Genomic DNA, 15,660 nt, shown 5'->3' on the forward strand with positions numbered 1-15,660 from the left:
GGAGTTGCCATATAACATAAACTTTTAAAGACTTTTATAACGGTATAAAATGATATAAAGCATCCAAATATTGTGTTTTGTTGAAAATCGAAATTAATACTAAAGATTTCGTATATTTACACGTAGTGCTTTTAATAAAATAATTTTACGACCCCATATTTCTATTTAGCGGCGTCCTCACATGCTTTGACGTATGAGAAAAACCGCAGTCTATTAGAAAAAAATCATCTGTCATTCCGTCTTCCTCTTCCTGTGGTTATCCAACGATCCGATATTACCTAAATTAATTTTCACTCAATTTTCCCGTGACACAGAATGGCAGTGAGGTTGTTGTCTAAAATAAAGCTCCTACGGGAGCTTAGAGGCGCGGCCTATCTTAGCTCAACTCCTAGTCCAGCAGAGCTATCAGACTTCGAAGTACAGCATAAGACACCAGTGATTAGGAAGCAGAAATTGATCCCGGTAGCCCAGTACGGCGGCCGTCATGCCGTCACCATGCTGCCTGGAGGTGGCATCGGCCCCGAGTGCATGAGTTACGTCAGAGAAATCTTCAAGTAAGTCGCATTACCAGCTTGTCATGTGCATATTTGTAATTTAACTCAGGAAAGGTCAATGAGAGTATATTCTATGGCTGCAGTTTTATAATAACACTTCTCAGGTTTTAATTAGTAGACCAAATTGACGAGAAAAATATTTATAAATTGTAAAAACATATCAATTTAAATCGTGGAAAATAGAGTAGGTACATCTTTATTATTACTTTTCGTCAATATCTACTATTTTCCTAAAAGACAAAAGATGTTTCTTATTGCTTAAAGATATAGACAATAAAATTTCTTTAATAGATTACATTAAAATAATATATGCACAGCTACCCAGACTCATTGCGTATGATGCCTTATGTGAACGCGTAAGTACAATTAAAGATATTCTACTAGAAAAAGTATTCATTTCCATATGTGGCTCTTTAGTTGTATGAGGCTGTTAGTATTGATATTTTACTTAATCAATATTTTTTAGGCTAAGAAAAATAGCATTGTACAGTTTTGAATAAGTACTCTGTTTTGAGTAGCTCATGTATAAGAAAAAAAAAAAAAAAAAAAATTACAAAAATTGGCAAAAATGGCTTGGAATTTTTTTAATATATCAAATATGACTGCCTGCAGAAACCCCCATTTGAAGAAATGTGGTTAGAAATGGGATACTATATAAACATATATATTAATTAAAATATGGTTTAGTTTTTTTGTGAACGTGTAATAATATCTTCCTCAAACCGTACTCAAGTGTTTTCCATAATAACTATCATAAAAAAATGTAAAATCTTAACATTTTAATGTTTGTATTAAATAATTGAATCAGCCTGTAAACAATACACTATTGAGAAAAGAGGTTTTTTTCGATAAATTCTTAGATAAAAGTTTGGATCTTGTCATTATGTTGCTCCACTGAGGTTGTATACTTTTTCAACTAGTAGCAATCTCTATCAGATGTGTATGGTTATAATCGCCACCAACCGCTTTACCGCTATAGTTATTAGCATGGATATTGACTGATCTCTAATTTTATTTCAATACTTTTTATTTATGGATGTGAAACAGATATTTAATGAATACTAAATACATTACGTTTCATTTATTTTTATTTTTCACTGAACAAAATTATTTTCTGTTCATGACCCCTGAATTACACCACAAACTACCACCACTTTGCACCCACAGCTCAATATGCTAATACGTATACTAACCAATCGATTTATATGCTCTCCGAAGCATGGTGGAGGAGACCTGAAAATACACACATAGTCAGGTTGTCTGGGGTACTACTCTTACACTGCTCGTTTGCTGATTGGATAAGTTGGCTATTATAAGTAAAGATTACTATTAGATTTCTATTATCAAAACCAAGATAAATGGCATTACTACAGATAATACAGTGAGACTACCCATACGAATAAGGACATGTTGCCAAACTAAAAACAAATATTTGTATGTCATGCCTACCATTTAAATATATACGTAATAAATAAATGAAAATTGATAGTACTGAAATATATAATATATTTGTAGATACATCGGTGCACCGGTAGACTTTGAGCTCGTGAATATAGATGAAAACGCCGACAATGATGACGACGTACAATACGCTATCACAACGATTAAAAGAAATGGTGTGGGAATCAAGGTATATTGTATTTATTTGTTTAATTAAAAAATGAGAAATTTAACTGAGGTAGGGCACAGCAAGAAATATCCAGTGTATTCATCTGCGGTGGTACCTGAACTTTACAGAAGATTACAGCTAAATAACGTTTATAGCAGCTATTAGTAGCGTTTTATTCCTGTGTGAGTATGGTAGAGAACTCTTGGATAGAGTTGGGGGTTAGGGCTACGGTAACCAATTACCGTCAAGTGAGTTGTACCGCTTATTTGGCGAACTAGTTATTTAAAAAAAAATATTCATTTGTTTATTTTTTCGTTTACAGGGTAACATTGAAACTAAGAGCGAAGCCGCCTACGTGACTTCACGTAATGTAGCCCTTCGTAACGAGTTGGACATGTATGCCTATGTGCTAAACTGCAAATCATTCCCAGGAGTCATGACCAGACACAAGGATATCGACATTGTCATTATTAGGTGAGATTGTTTATACTATCACATGCTTAAATGAACTGCGAACCTCCACTTTTCGATGTTGGTTAATAAGGTAATTTAATTTCTTCTCAGACAGAATACAGAAGGTGAATATGCCATGCTTGAGCACGAGTCTGTTAGAGGAGTCATCGAGTCAATGAAGGTGGTAACGGCAAGCAACTCGGAGAGAGTTGCCAGGTTCGCTTTCGAGTTTGCCAAGAGAAACGGAAGGAAGAAGGTTAGCTTACATATACTCGTTTATTAGACATGTGAAATGCTTTGGTAGCTAATATTTATTTGTTTTTTTATTTACGGAAATAAAAAATATAATACATATGAATAAGAACATACTTTTGGTTTCGGAGCGTTTTGAAAACAATTTATACGAACGAACTAGTAAGTAACTTGATTTAAATTTAAAAAGAAATGAAAGACGTGAAACTGATTGGCTTTAATGTGAGAGACACTTAACTTTAATAGTCTCGGCCCAGCAAATGTCGGGGGGGTACGACCAGACGCTGAATTTGCGTCTTTTGATTATTCTATGAATCTTATTTTATGTATCTTATTCTATGTACATATCTTAATCTAGGGTGTAATCAATTATATATGTTTGTCAGGTGACAACAGTCCACAAAGCTAACATAATGAAGTTGTCGGACGGTCTCTTCTTGGAGACATCACGTCGCATGGCAGCCGAGTATCCGGACATCGAGCACAACGATATGATCATTGACAATTGTTGCATGCAGCTAGTAGCTAAGTGAGTATTGCTTGTTGTTACCGCCGGGGCGAGGTGGCGAATGCTAGCGCGACCCCATCTCGCTCCACCCGGACGATTGCTCACACGTGGTGATATTTTGTCAGTAGGAGTCTGACATAACCATGACCTCTGGCGCCCCCGCGTCGGAGAGTATCCATTATTTTCCCCACGTAAAAAAAAAGTATTGCTTGTTGTTATTTTATTTGTTAAATCACCAACTAAATAGATACTTAGAATGCTGCAATGACATAGTTATTTATATTTTATTTCTTGTGGTAGCGTACAGTGGGAAATATTTTGTTCAAAATCTGGAGCAGTCGGTCCAGAGTACACTCAACTCTTCTTTCTGGTATATGGTATTCGCACGTATAATAAAATGCCACAAACAATTTTCCAATCGTCTCAACATAAATTTTTAAAACGCTTATGAAAACAAAATTAATAAATAAAGTGCATTATTCGGTGCAGGATTACATAGTTATAAGAGGTCTGAGCTTAGTGATGCTGTATTTCATGCAAGATATTACTAATTTTGTACTAAAACACAGTTTATATATTATTTTTGAAAGAGTAGCCGCGGAGTTTTTTGCAGATTCTTTTCTGCAGGATCTGCATTCCACCATTTGATGCTCTTGGGGCCTATTTGAATAAACTTGTTTGTGACTTTGATTTTACAGAGGAACTTACAACCTTATTAAAAAAAAAAAAAAAAAAACGAGTGTGCTTTTTAGACCACACGGTAAAACCTTTTTAGCTCCATCTAAATTATATCCCTCTCAATGTCCGTTCGCCTCGCCTCGTTGAAGTTTTACTGCATAAAATTATTACATTATTGCACGCATGCATTCAGACTATAACATCCCACTGCTGGGCGTAGGTTTCTTTCTCCATGTAGGAGAAGGATTGGAGCTTAATTCACAACGCTGCTCCACTGCGGATTGGCGGATATATTCCGTACTATGAGTAACTATCGCTATCAGGTATTTATGATAACAACTGGAATCGCTTAACGTGATCTCCGATGCACGGTAGTGAGACCTAATAGGACCTCCACGGCCTCTCGGAGGATCCAAATCGGAAAAGAGAAATATTTGTACAATTACAAATATCCATCCCCGAGCGGGAGTCGAGCCCGCAGTCTGTGTTTTAGGCGACTACTTGCGCCACTTTAGTTATTATTATTTATCAATTCCAGGCCCCACCAGTTCGATGTGATGTTGATGACAAATCTGTACGGATCTATAGTGTCAAACGTTGTTTGTGGTCTACTGGGCGGAGCTGGATTGCTCTCCGGAAGGAACTATGGTGACAACTACGCTGTCTTCGAGCCCGGTACTAGGAACACTGGTAAGGAACTAATGGTTGTGTTTCTTTTCAAACAAAAAAAAAAAAAAAACGAGTGGGAAGTGAAACTTCATTCAGGGGCAACTCCCTACAGTAATATACGAAACGTAACTCTCTCTTTCTATCTTCACTAACATATCTCCCTCTCAACTTACGTTCGCCTCGCCCGATCACACTTTTCGTAACGCTCTCGTAACCCATTCACCATAAAAACAAAAAACATTCAAGCAAACATCTGTATACCCAATATAAATGTTTGTCATGTCCGGGGATAGAATCCGCAACCGTCAGCGCAACAGCCACAAACCAATGCGTCAGCTAGTCTAACAAACGAAAAAACCTTGTAAAACTTGTCAAGCTAAAATAAAAATTAATAAACAGTAGTTTAAGATTTAATTTAGTGACATATTTTCAGATTAATTAATGTATTTGTTCCAAATTCCAGGCACAGCGATAGCGGGTAAGAACGTAGCCAACCCGATAGCGATGATCAATGCCTCAGTGGATATGTTGGAGCACCTCGGTCACCACTTCCATGCTGGTCTCATCAAGCGAGCGGTCGAAAAGACCATAAACGTTGACAGGGTCCTGACCCCAGACGTCGGTGGGACTGCATCGTCAACGGAGGTCGTCAAGAACATCATGGGTAATATCGGACGTTCCTAAATTGATATGGACTGTCATGGTAACGTTTTTTTTTTTTTCAATCTTTCGAATGATGTAAAGACTTATGGATTTTTAAAGGTTGAGATTAATTAATATTAGATTGGACAGATTAATTATTGAGTTTTGTCATAGAAATGTGTCAATTTGTGTACATATGTAAAATTAAATACGTTAAAATTGTTTTTAGGAATATTATATTAATAATATCTAAATGAGATCAAAAATGAAAGTTAAAATAAAATGTTATCATGATATTTGTAATTTTTTTGTTTGTATAAAACAGTCTGTTACTTAACTGTTGTAGTTAGATGTATTTGAAATATGCCATTGATAACCAAACCAAATTTTCATTAAAAAAAAAACTGTCATTTTTTAGTTTTTTCTAGAACGACTTGACATCACAAATGTCATTTTAAAAATTCATTTACTCCCTTTTCAGTAATCTTACTATCTTTAGTTTTGTTAACTATCGATAGATTTTTGATACAAGTTGAATAGAGCTTACGTCAATATTCTATGTCTAGTTAGCAAATTCAGGCATAGAAAAATGGTTATTGGTTGATACTGGCCACTAGTAAATTTAAAAAGCAGGGTTCCCGAATGCCAGTAATAAAAATGTCTGTTACTTAAAATTAAATGAAAAAATTTGTCAAAGCACAATTTTAAATACAAATTTTCTCCGTTTGATTTATATGTAAAACATTGTATTTAACTGTTTTGTTGTTGGTTATTCCTAGTCAGTCACGCGCTATTAATGTTTTCAAATAAGTGAAATAAAAATTAAAATAAAACTCTTAACGTGACATTACAATCGTGACGACATATTGGATTCCCAAAATGACCAATAACAGATTTACTATTTATCGGCACGGGTATTCAGCGATGATCTTCAACTGTCTATGAAATACAACAACATCATATATCATCATATCTCTTAGACCTGAATATAAAAATCATCATATCAAAAATTTCGATCTAACGGGTACATGGTTCGGTCAGTCGGAGATGCAGGTTCAATCCCCGCTGAAATGGTCAATTTTTTATATGATATTAAAAAATGTTTATGAATATAGATGTTTAATGAGCACTGAATACTTTTTATTATTTTGTGACCATTCAAACTGTGTCCCACTCTTGAGTCGATCGTTCAATATCCGTGCCGATATGTATATCTCTTTACATATAAATCAATGTTAATTACAATGACGACTTAAAAGATCCTTTCTTTGTTGTTATAAATATTAATCATACATATGTATTACATTATTTGTTTCTAAGTACATAGTACTATGTAGTTTTATTTGTTTTTAGTTGCCAGTGTTATAGCTATCGTTTGTAGAAGAATGAATATTTAAGGCTTTTTAAGATAAAAGTATTTGCTTTCGCTTGGTTTCAATAATTTTGGTATTATTTTCGTACAAAATTCTCAACCAACAGTAACCCTAAAATGGTTTAATAGTAAAATTATTCTGTAAAACTGTAAAAAATTTAAGTTACGACATTTTTTGTTGTCAAATTATTGATTTTAATCCAATTCCTACGTATTACAATTCGTTACGATTACGAACCGTTTTATTTAGAAAACATCTCGTTTTTGAGCAAATTTTTGAGCAATTTGAAAATGTTTATCGGTATGAAAGTTTACCAAACTTTTATCTGAACTAGCCTTAATTTCCTAGATTGCCATAATTTTATTACAATCTTTTGAGTTTGAATACTCCTATATACACATGTATATAACCATTTATATACCAAACTTTTTGAAAAGTGCTAAGCATTATTTGAAATTACAAGAAATATTTATAATCTGTTTTATGTATTTTGTAATAGTAAACATTGAATTTTAATCTGTGAAACTTTGAATATTTATTGTCTGTCCATTTTGACAGGTGTTTTCTTTGTTTATTGAATATAAAAAAAAGAACGTTTTTAGTAAAAAAAAATTAAAATAAATAAAACATTGAAAACACTTATTTAAATATAATTTTTTCTCTATACGATTGTTATTTTTTCGACAAAGTTATAGGGAATGTTTCATCGATTGCGGATAACGCTATTTGACGGATAACGGTGTCCAACAGATAAAGAATAAATATTATTCTTTTTTACCATCGATATAAACTATACATATGAGATATTTCTATTGGCAAATATGAATAAAAAAGTTGTAGTTTATCAACTGAGGAGAATCAAGTCCTAATGTACTATTCTACCTCCTGCTGTTAAAGTCTAATCGTAACTTATGTGCAGGATAAACTTTATCCACCACCAGTACAACTGACACTTAGTATTATACAATACTTTGTAAAATGTGATAATGTTTTGTTCAATCGTCGATTCACTTGAGTATTGTGACCTTATTTATTTTAGTTTGTAAATCAATAAATGCCAGAATACTAGATTGTTGTTTTATTTTATTGTTGTTTTTTTTTTTTTGGTGTTGTAGTTTGTGTGTGTGGGTGTGTAGTATATAATTACAGATGTAGGTGTGTTTCGAATTGACACTGATAGTTTTGTAAGTAGGTATAGATTTTTTTTTTGATAAATAGTTATATTTAGTTCCCATTGGGCCATGGGGGGACACCATGTAGTCGACACACAATTTTTCCGTTGGTGCCGCGGGGATACCACATGACCGCGAGCCAGATTCAACTTAAAAAAATATGACTCAGAAAAACATGTCATATAGTGTAAGAAAAAATAAGTAAGATCTTTAAGAATGGGTTTGGTACAATAAAAACTTATCATAAAAGTTTTGTAAATAAGGACTTTTAAACTGGCCCCATGGACTAAACAAATGAGGCCCGACTGGTGTCCCCCATGGCGATCAATGTGTTAAGAGTCCCTATATATATAAATCGGACTGACGCCAACTTAATAACACGTTTTACCTTATCTTGGTTAAAAATTTCTCTTTTGAAATACATTTTATTCTTCCAATCATGTACAGAAAAAAAAAAATTAAGTAACGATGTTACTAAATATTTATTATTTTTTTTTAAATTTCATTTGTGTTCAAATTTATTAGTAGAAGTAAGTCATTTAGACAGGAGTTCTAATTTGCTAAGATTTAATGATTGAAGGGGTGTGGCATAGTGACACCGATGAGTCACTATTTTCTTAACACTAATAGACTAATATGAGCTTTCAAACACATCCAAAATTAGAAAAAGCTTTTTTTGTGTTATAGTTGCTAGTTTAGTTATAATGCTTTCAGATTGTATGTGGATTAATTATAGCCTATTAGATTGTATAGAGACTTATTATGGCCTAATAAAAAAAATATAAATAGATATATAAAAAAGAAGTATATTGAGACATAACATATATTTAATTTTCTTTGAACGAGTGATTTCTACAACAAACCTCGATTTTTTGTCTGGAAACTTAATAAGAGCTGATTAGATAACTGTACTCAAAGGTAACATTCTGAAAATATCAATATACTCGGGGGTCTTTGTCTAATCACGTAATGTTTTTAGTAACTTTTCAAACCCTACCCCTCCTTGGTGATAAGCGGTGAGGTTTTACGCACCCTTAAACCACGTGTATTTTTTTTAGTGTATTAGGTGATACAATTTTTTTTAATTATGGCCGCAGGTAGGTTTTTGTTGGTTATTTTTAAGAGATACGTGCCATTTCCACGTCATATTCGCGTTTTTTTTAAGCCCAATGCTCCCCTATCGAGCCTAACGTGATTATTAAACGAACCTAATGTTTGTGAGGCGTTTTAAGAGATTACAATTACTGACACAACTAAAAGTTAGCTGCCGCAGGTGAAATAAAAGTCGAACTTTGCAAACGTTTTTTTTTTTTTTTGTTTAGATAAAATCATGTTTTATGCTTTACGTAAGATAATGAGAATTTCAAAGTTATAAAGGAGATTCCTCATACATACAATATATATATGTGTGGCTACCTACCACATCGAACTATTATTACCTAAGTAGTAATAGTAGTTCAATGAGGCTACTACAATATAGCTTACCTGATACCATTACCATTTAACCTTACCTGATACCTTTACCACAAAAATACCTTCACCATTCATAACCTCAAACCATTACCGTTACCAAGATACATTGACGCGTTCGTGAAACAGAAAGTACATAGCTCTGAAAAGAACTGTTTTAATGTTCGAGAAACATGACGTCTTTAGCTCTGAAAAGAACTGTTTGAAAGTAATATCTTCACGAAGTACAATCGCGCCGAGTGAAGTACATGTCAGACATCTGTTGACCGCGCCGATCGCCGCCGAAAAGAGCGAGCCGCGGGAACGTATGTTCTATTTATAATTATCGCTCTGTGCTACCGTGCCTCCGAATCGCAACGATGCGCATGTCATCGACAGCGGCACGCGCGGAAAAAGAGAGCCACGCGCGAGAAAGAGACGCAAGGCTTAGACAATAAACATCTGCGGTTGGTCATAAAACTTATCAACTATTGTGATACTTACTTTTTATTGTTAATCATTATAAATATTACTATTTTTTGTGCAAATATATTCGATCGACACCTTCTGATCAATACTTTCATTCCGACACTACAATAGTCCCTAAATATGTATGGATACAGACTTTAAATTGACGCAGACAACATCACGGGTTTAGTTTTTTTTTTTTTTTTTGAATTAACTAGTGATAATTACGACACTTTATTTATTTACCTAATGAGCTAAACAAAAATAAAGATTTAGACGTGTCGTCGGTTACAGTACTGACGGTTGTGCTTGCGATCACGACTTCGATCCCTGCTCATGACAAATCTGTATTGATTATAGAGGTATTTGCTGTGGTCTGGGTGTTTGTGCTTGTGTTGTATTTCCCGACCTCCAACGCAGGAGTAAATCCTAGTCGTGGTCGTTGAGTGTAATGCGTTTATTTGTTTATTATATATTAAAATCATTTTTGTTTTTACTTTCAGAAAATATAGTACCGCTCGCAAAGGATATGGATTTTATCATAGTGTAATTTTAGTAATTGTAAGAATTATGTATAAAATATATTTATGTAGAAGAGTAGAAAAATATGTAAAAAAATAATATTATTTAAAAATGTAGAAATGTACAGATATTTCGTCTATTAAATGTAAAAAATGAATATATGTGATCGCATCCCGGAGTATTTGTTCATTAACCCCCCCTACCCTTTTTTTTACGTGGGGAAATCTATCATAGATATGGCGCATGGCATGGATGGCGCCCCCGCGCCGGAGGGTTATGTCAGACTCCTACTGACTAAAAAAACTACCACGTGTGAGCGTAGGTCCGGACAAAGCCTCCAGGCCCCGGCAATTAAAGTCTACCCTACCCTAACTACTGCTTCTGTTATTTAATTTGATTGATTTTTGTGTATATTACTTACAAAATGCTTGTGGTTTTAATTTAAGACCTCTCATTTCTATCAACACATAAAATATTTAGACTAATATACACACTTGTACATTAGTTTATGTATTTTATTTGTAATTGGTAAATCTATACTAACTTACTAATATTATAAAGCTAGTTTGTTTGTTTGCCCTGCGGTCACCAACCCGCCTGCCCAGCGTGGTGACTATGGACAAAACACATGAGTTCACGTTATTTTTGGCGTAAACTTGTGGAGGCCTATGTCCAGCAGTGGACTGTATAGGCTGTAATGATGATGATAATGATTGTTTGTTTGAACGCGCTTAGTTCAGGAACTACTGGGTCGAATTGAAAAATTATTTTTGTTTTCGATAGTATAAATATAGCCTAGTCTTTCTCAGGAAATGGACATATAAATGGGTATAATATAAATATATATTTTAATACAAATATGTCGATAAAAAAACGTACGGCTCACCGGATGGTACCTTTGCCTATAGACGATTTAATAAATAATCCCTACTAATATTATAAATGTGAATGTAAGTTTGTTTGTTACGCTTTCACGCGAAAACTACTTAGTCGATCATCATGACACTTTGTACACATATTCTTAAGGAGATTAGAAATAACATAGAATACTTTTTATAAAAAAAAAAAAAAAAAAAACTGCGAGCGAAGCAGAGGGTAAAAGCTAGTATAATAATAAGCCTTTGCATATAGATACGCAATTTGTAACGCCAGAAGCAAAGCAACGGTAAAATATGTACTGAAGTAAAATAGAGGTGGCCTAATTTATTAAGCTCGAACCCACACGTGTGCGACATTCTTTAGGTGTCGAAACACTAACATCCAAATTCAATATTCTGTCGATCTCTGAATTTGCTTACTAGTGATAGAATTTTAACGATAGCTCTATACAAATTGTGTCAAAAATCTACCGCTAGTGGGCATAACCAGAGATAGATGGATTATTGAAAACGACGGTAAGTATTCGATAATAGTTCGAACACGTTTTTATATTGAAACGTACGAGGGTAGAAATGACGAGGACGACCGCAGTGGTGTAGTGTTGCGTGTGCCGTGTCGGCGGCGCCTAAACGCCGACGGTGGCGGGTCGATACCCGCTCGGAGTGGATATTTGTGTTTATACAAATATTTATTTCAAGTCTGATTGTTAGTCTTTGTGGGTCATCCCACTCGGAGAGCACGTTAAGCTGTCGATCCCGGTTGTTCCCGTGTACACCTGATAGCAATTGTTACTCATAGGCAAAATATCCGCCATCGCGCAGCAGAGTAGCGTGGTGGATTAAACTCTGATCCTCCTCCTATATCGAGAAAGGCCCAGGCTATGCCCAGCAGTGGGATATTACAGGCTGAAGCGAAATGAGGGTAGAAATAAAACAAATGTTAGGGATACTCAACGATATACAGATACATTGTATTGTTCACATCAGATTGGATATTACATCAATTGCGCGATCCTCGCATAACTACACTTACAATTATATAAATATTAATTAATAATTACACGTAAAAATAACAATAGTCCATTAATAATAATAATAATAAATCAAAGTATAAAATAAATGCGGCGGTTCGTTTTACGGTTTTTCAATTTCACCTGTGATTTTGACGCCAAATGCTGGCAACACTGGATTTACTTGGTAATACCAGTAATAAAAAGTTATTATTAGAAATTTTATTAGAATAAAAAAAAAATCCATGAAAAATCTATGCCAGGGTTGCCATTTAACTTAGATGTCAAATTTTATTGAATGGTCTCTTTGGCCTTAAAGGCTATTGCACAATTTTGACATTCTTAAGATCTTTGCGGTTTTTAAGGCAAAAAAAAATCAAATCAAATTTACAACCAATTCAATAAGTTACAGAGCCGTAAGATGTTAATTTATAATTAAAAATTAACAGTAACAATTTTAACTTATTCAGATCCAATAAAGTAAGTTTAACATACGTCCTCGTATTTTTGTTTTTATTTTTTTTTAATTTTCAATCACTATTAAATTTAAATGCATAGATGCATTATATAATTGTTTATCTAATGCGTTTTGGCATTTTTAAAGCACCAATTTCGGCTTGCTTTATATTTATAATAAACCAAAGATAAAAAAATTCAATTTTTTTTCAAAATCAAATAATCACCTCTGCTGTTTGAAACTTGATTTCTTTTTTTTTGTAAATTAGAAGATTCGACCTCGCCGCTTTAAAAATTTAAGAATATTTCCTTTAATAAATATTATTTTGTATATAATATAAACAAATTTGTACTATAACATATATTAAATTCTTTTTACTTTCCTATTGATATTTTTTTGTGTATAAAGAGTTTTAGACGGCCACGTGTAAGTATATATACTTATTATATATTTATATAAAATCCATATTATTTGATTTTGGAAACATGGACTGGTTTTAATTCATTTATATCTCATGGATGTTTTCGAAATACAACCGTTTACATACAAATGACACCTAACACCAACATCACACGTTATGTGCGATGACATTTTTAGACTTGAGTTGTCAAATCAAAATGTCAAATGTCAGTAGCACTACTAAGTAGATTATATTCTGTAAAACACCTTGAAATTATTAATTTTGTCGATTATGTCTACATTTTATTTTTCTTGTAGTCATTTCAGTTATTCATGTCTTTATAAATTATTTAGTCATAGAAATAATATATAGACATGTCAAAGAATTACAAACTACAGTTAAGTGTTCAATCTGATTCTCATTCGTAGAAATGTTTTCACTGGTTGCTGTAAATTTTATCTGGCATATCAGTTACTGATAGCCTTATTCAGGGTAAACTTTTATCTGTTGGAAAACGTCACACATCAAGCAGCTTTAGCAACAAGTAGTGACAAAGATGTATAAAAATGTCAACCGTTAGATAAGTTTGTCTGTTATAATAATGATAATTTTATTTTAAATATTACATTTCGGATACCGTTATACATCAGATAGTTTTATCAGCAAGTGTTGAAAAGGATCCATTGTCTGAATTTGTCATCACGAAGTTGACAAACTGTCATTTTCTTTGTGACTACTATAATTATGTATAAAATTGAGAAAAACAAAAAAAAAACCTATAAAAAATTAATTTTTGTACGATCTGACTTTACCAAACAACAGAGGCTGTCATAGTACACAAGATAAATTATTTCCACCGGGGATGTTGTGGACATAACGTTTCGGATACGGATATTAAATTGTTTCGGATCATCCGATAGTTTCGCATCCAAATATTTAGTATACACCTGTTTCGTCAGTTTAGGAGAAATTTTATCCTGCACATACGTTACGAATAGACTTTAACAACAGGAGGTAAAATATGCCGCATGTTTCATTTTTAATAAACTAAAATTTTTAGATTCACAGGTAGGGAACAAGAATAATATATTATAAATTTTTTATCTGTTGGATACCGTTATACATCAGATAGCTATAACGGTAACGATGAAACAGGCCCTTGGAGTTCGAAGCAAGAGCAATATAAACTTTTTCGGTGCGGTTAAAAAAAAAAACGTAATAAACCGGTTCTTAGTCTCCGTCTCAATCCGAAACATTTTTAAACGGTTTCGGATACGAATTTCTTTATTTCGGATATATAGTTTCCGATAACGGATCTCCATAACATCCCCACTTTACTCAGCTCAGCTGGTAAACATTATAAATTAAATAATAATACTATACCTCATTCAATGAGATCGTCAATATTAGAAATCAGTCTATTCGAAAGTCTACAAATTTTATAATATTGGATATATGTCAGTGATTTTCAGGAAAAAATATTTTAATATACATAAAATGGCATGTGCGTTTCTTTTTTTTTCTATTTTTTTTTTAATTGATATAAAATGTAAAAAAATTTGATTGATTATTACTTTGAAGGAATTGAAAAGTGTCTATTGACTGATTTTTGTTACGTTATTTTAAGTAAATTTTGACTAATATTTTCTTTTATATTTTGACATTATAATGGATGACACCAATCAACATGACTGTGTTTTTAGGTGTCAATTGAAAAATGTAATTCGTATATTTCTGGATATATTTTAAATAATTTTATTATATTATAAAATTGTTTAAGTATAATAGTAACAAAAATCATTCAATAACTTTTGTTCATAAATAAATTATTTAGTTAAAATTAATTGTTTAATGCATAAAAATTAAATAAATAGTTTAATGTATTGTAATATCAAAATCACCAACAAATATCGTTATCTAGATTGGTAAATCACAGTCTCGTCCGTCGCGGACCCGTAATAAATAATTAATATACGTATAAATGATAAAAAACTTAAAATTAAACAATAACAAACCGCTCTTAGGGTCGTTTAAGTCAAAATTAAATGGCATCACAATCACAGATGTAGTCGAAAACGATAAAACTATCATAATAATCACATTAATAATAAAATTATAATATTTTTTTAAAATCACAGGTTTTAGACAGGTTACGCTTAAAACTATACGGAATAAGAGATTACGTTTCACGTGAGTTATTTCCGCTTCGACGTTTTCGCGACATTCCGTCGACGTCGAAGCGAAAATTCCGAACGTTTCACTAACTAAGTCACGCTTTGAACACTCGCTGTCTATGACATCGCACGGCATATTCCCTATTTCCCTACTCTGAACACATTCCATCCCTGATCCGTCCCGAACGCATGTCATAGACTCGCTCGCGTAAATAATACTGAGCTGCCTCGCAGAGAGCTTAAAAACAACGATAAATATGCGAATTAAATACGAAAAAAACTGACTAAGGGAACGCGTAAAACGCTCAATCAACGCATCGAAATAATCAGTACCGGAAAAAGCGGTCAAATAAATCGCCAAGTAAACTAACAGCGAATCACGCGCTTCTACT

General features: G+C 33.2%; 1 protein-coding gene across 1 annotated transcript; it reads left to right on the forward strand.

The window, feature by feature from the left end:
- Positions 1 to 211: 211 nt before the first annotated feature.
- Positions 212 to 10,523, forward strand: LOC123668208 (isocitrate dehydrogenase [NAD] subunit gamma, mitochondrial-like). The gene is made up of 8 exons (XM_045601997.1): positions 212 to 554; positions 2,070 to 2,184; positions 2,486 to 2,637; positions 2,728 to 2,872; positions 3,255 to 3,397; positions 4,593 to 4,744; positions 5,187 to 5,387; positions 10,331 to 10,523. Exons 1-8 carry the CDS (start codon positions 316 to 318, stop codon positions 10,375 to 10,377), a joined length of 1,194 nt encoding a protein of 397 aa, XP_045457953.1. The 5' UTR covers positions 212 to 315; the 3' UTR covers positions 10,378 to 10,523.
- Positions 10,524 to 15,660: the final 5,137 nt, after the last annotated feature.

This window comes from Melitaea cinxia, chromosome 30, assembly GCF_905220565.1.
Source record: "Melitaea cinxia chromosome 30, ilMelCinx1.1, whole genome shotgun sequence".
NCBI lineage: Eukaryota > Metazoa > Arthropoda > Insecta > Lepidoptera > Nymphalidae > Melitaea > Melitaea cinxia.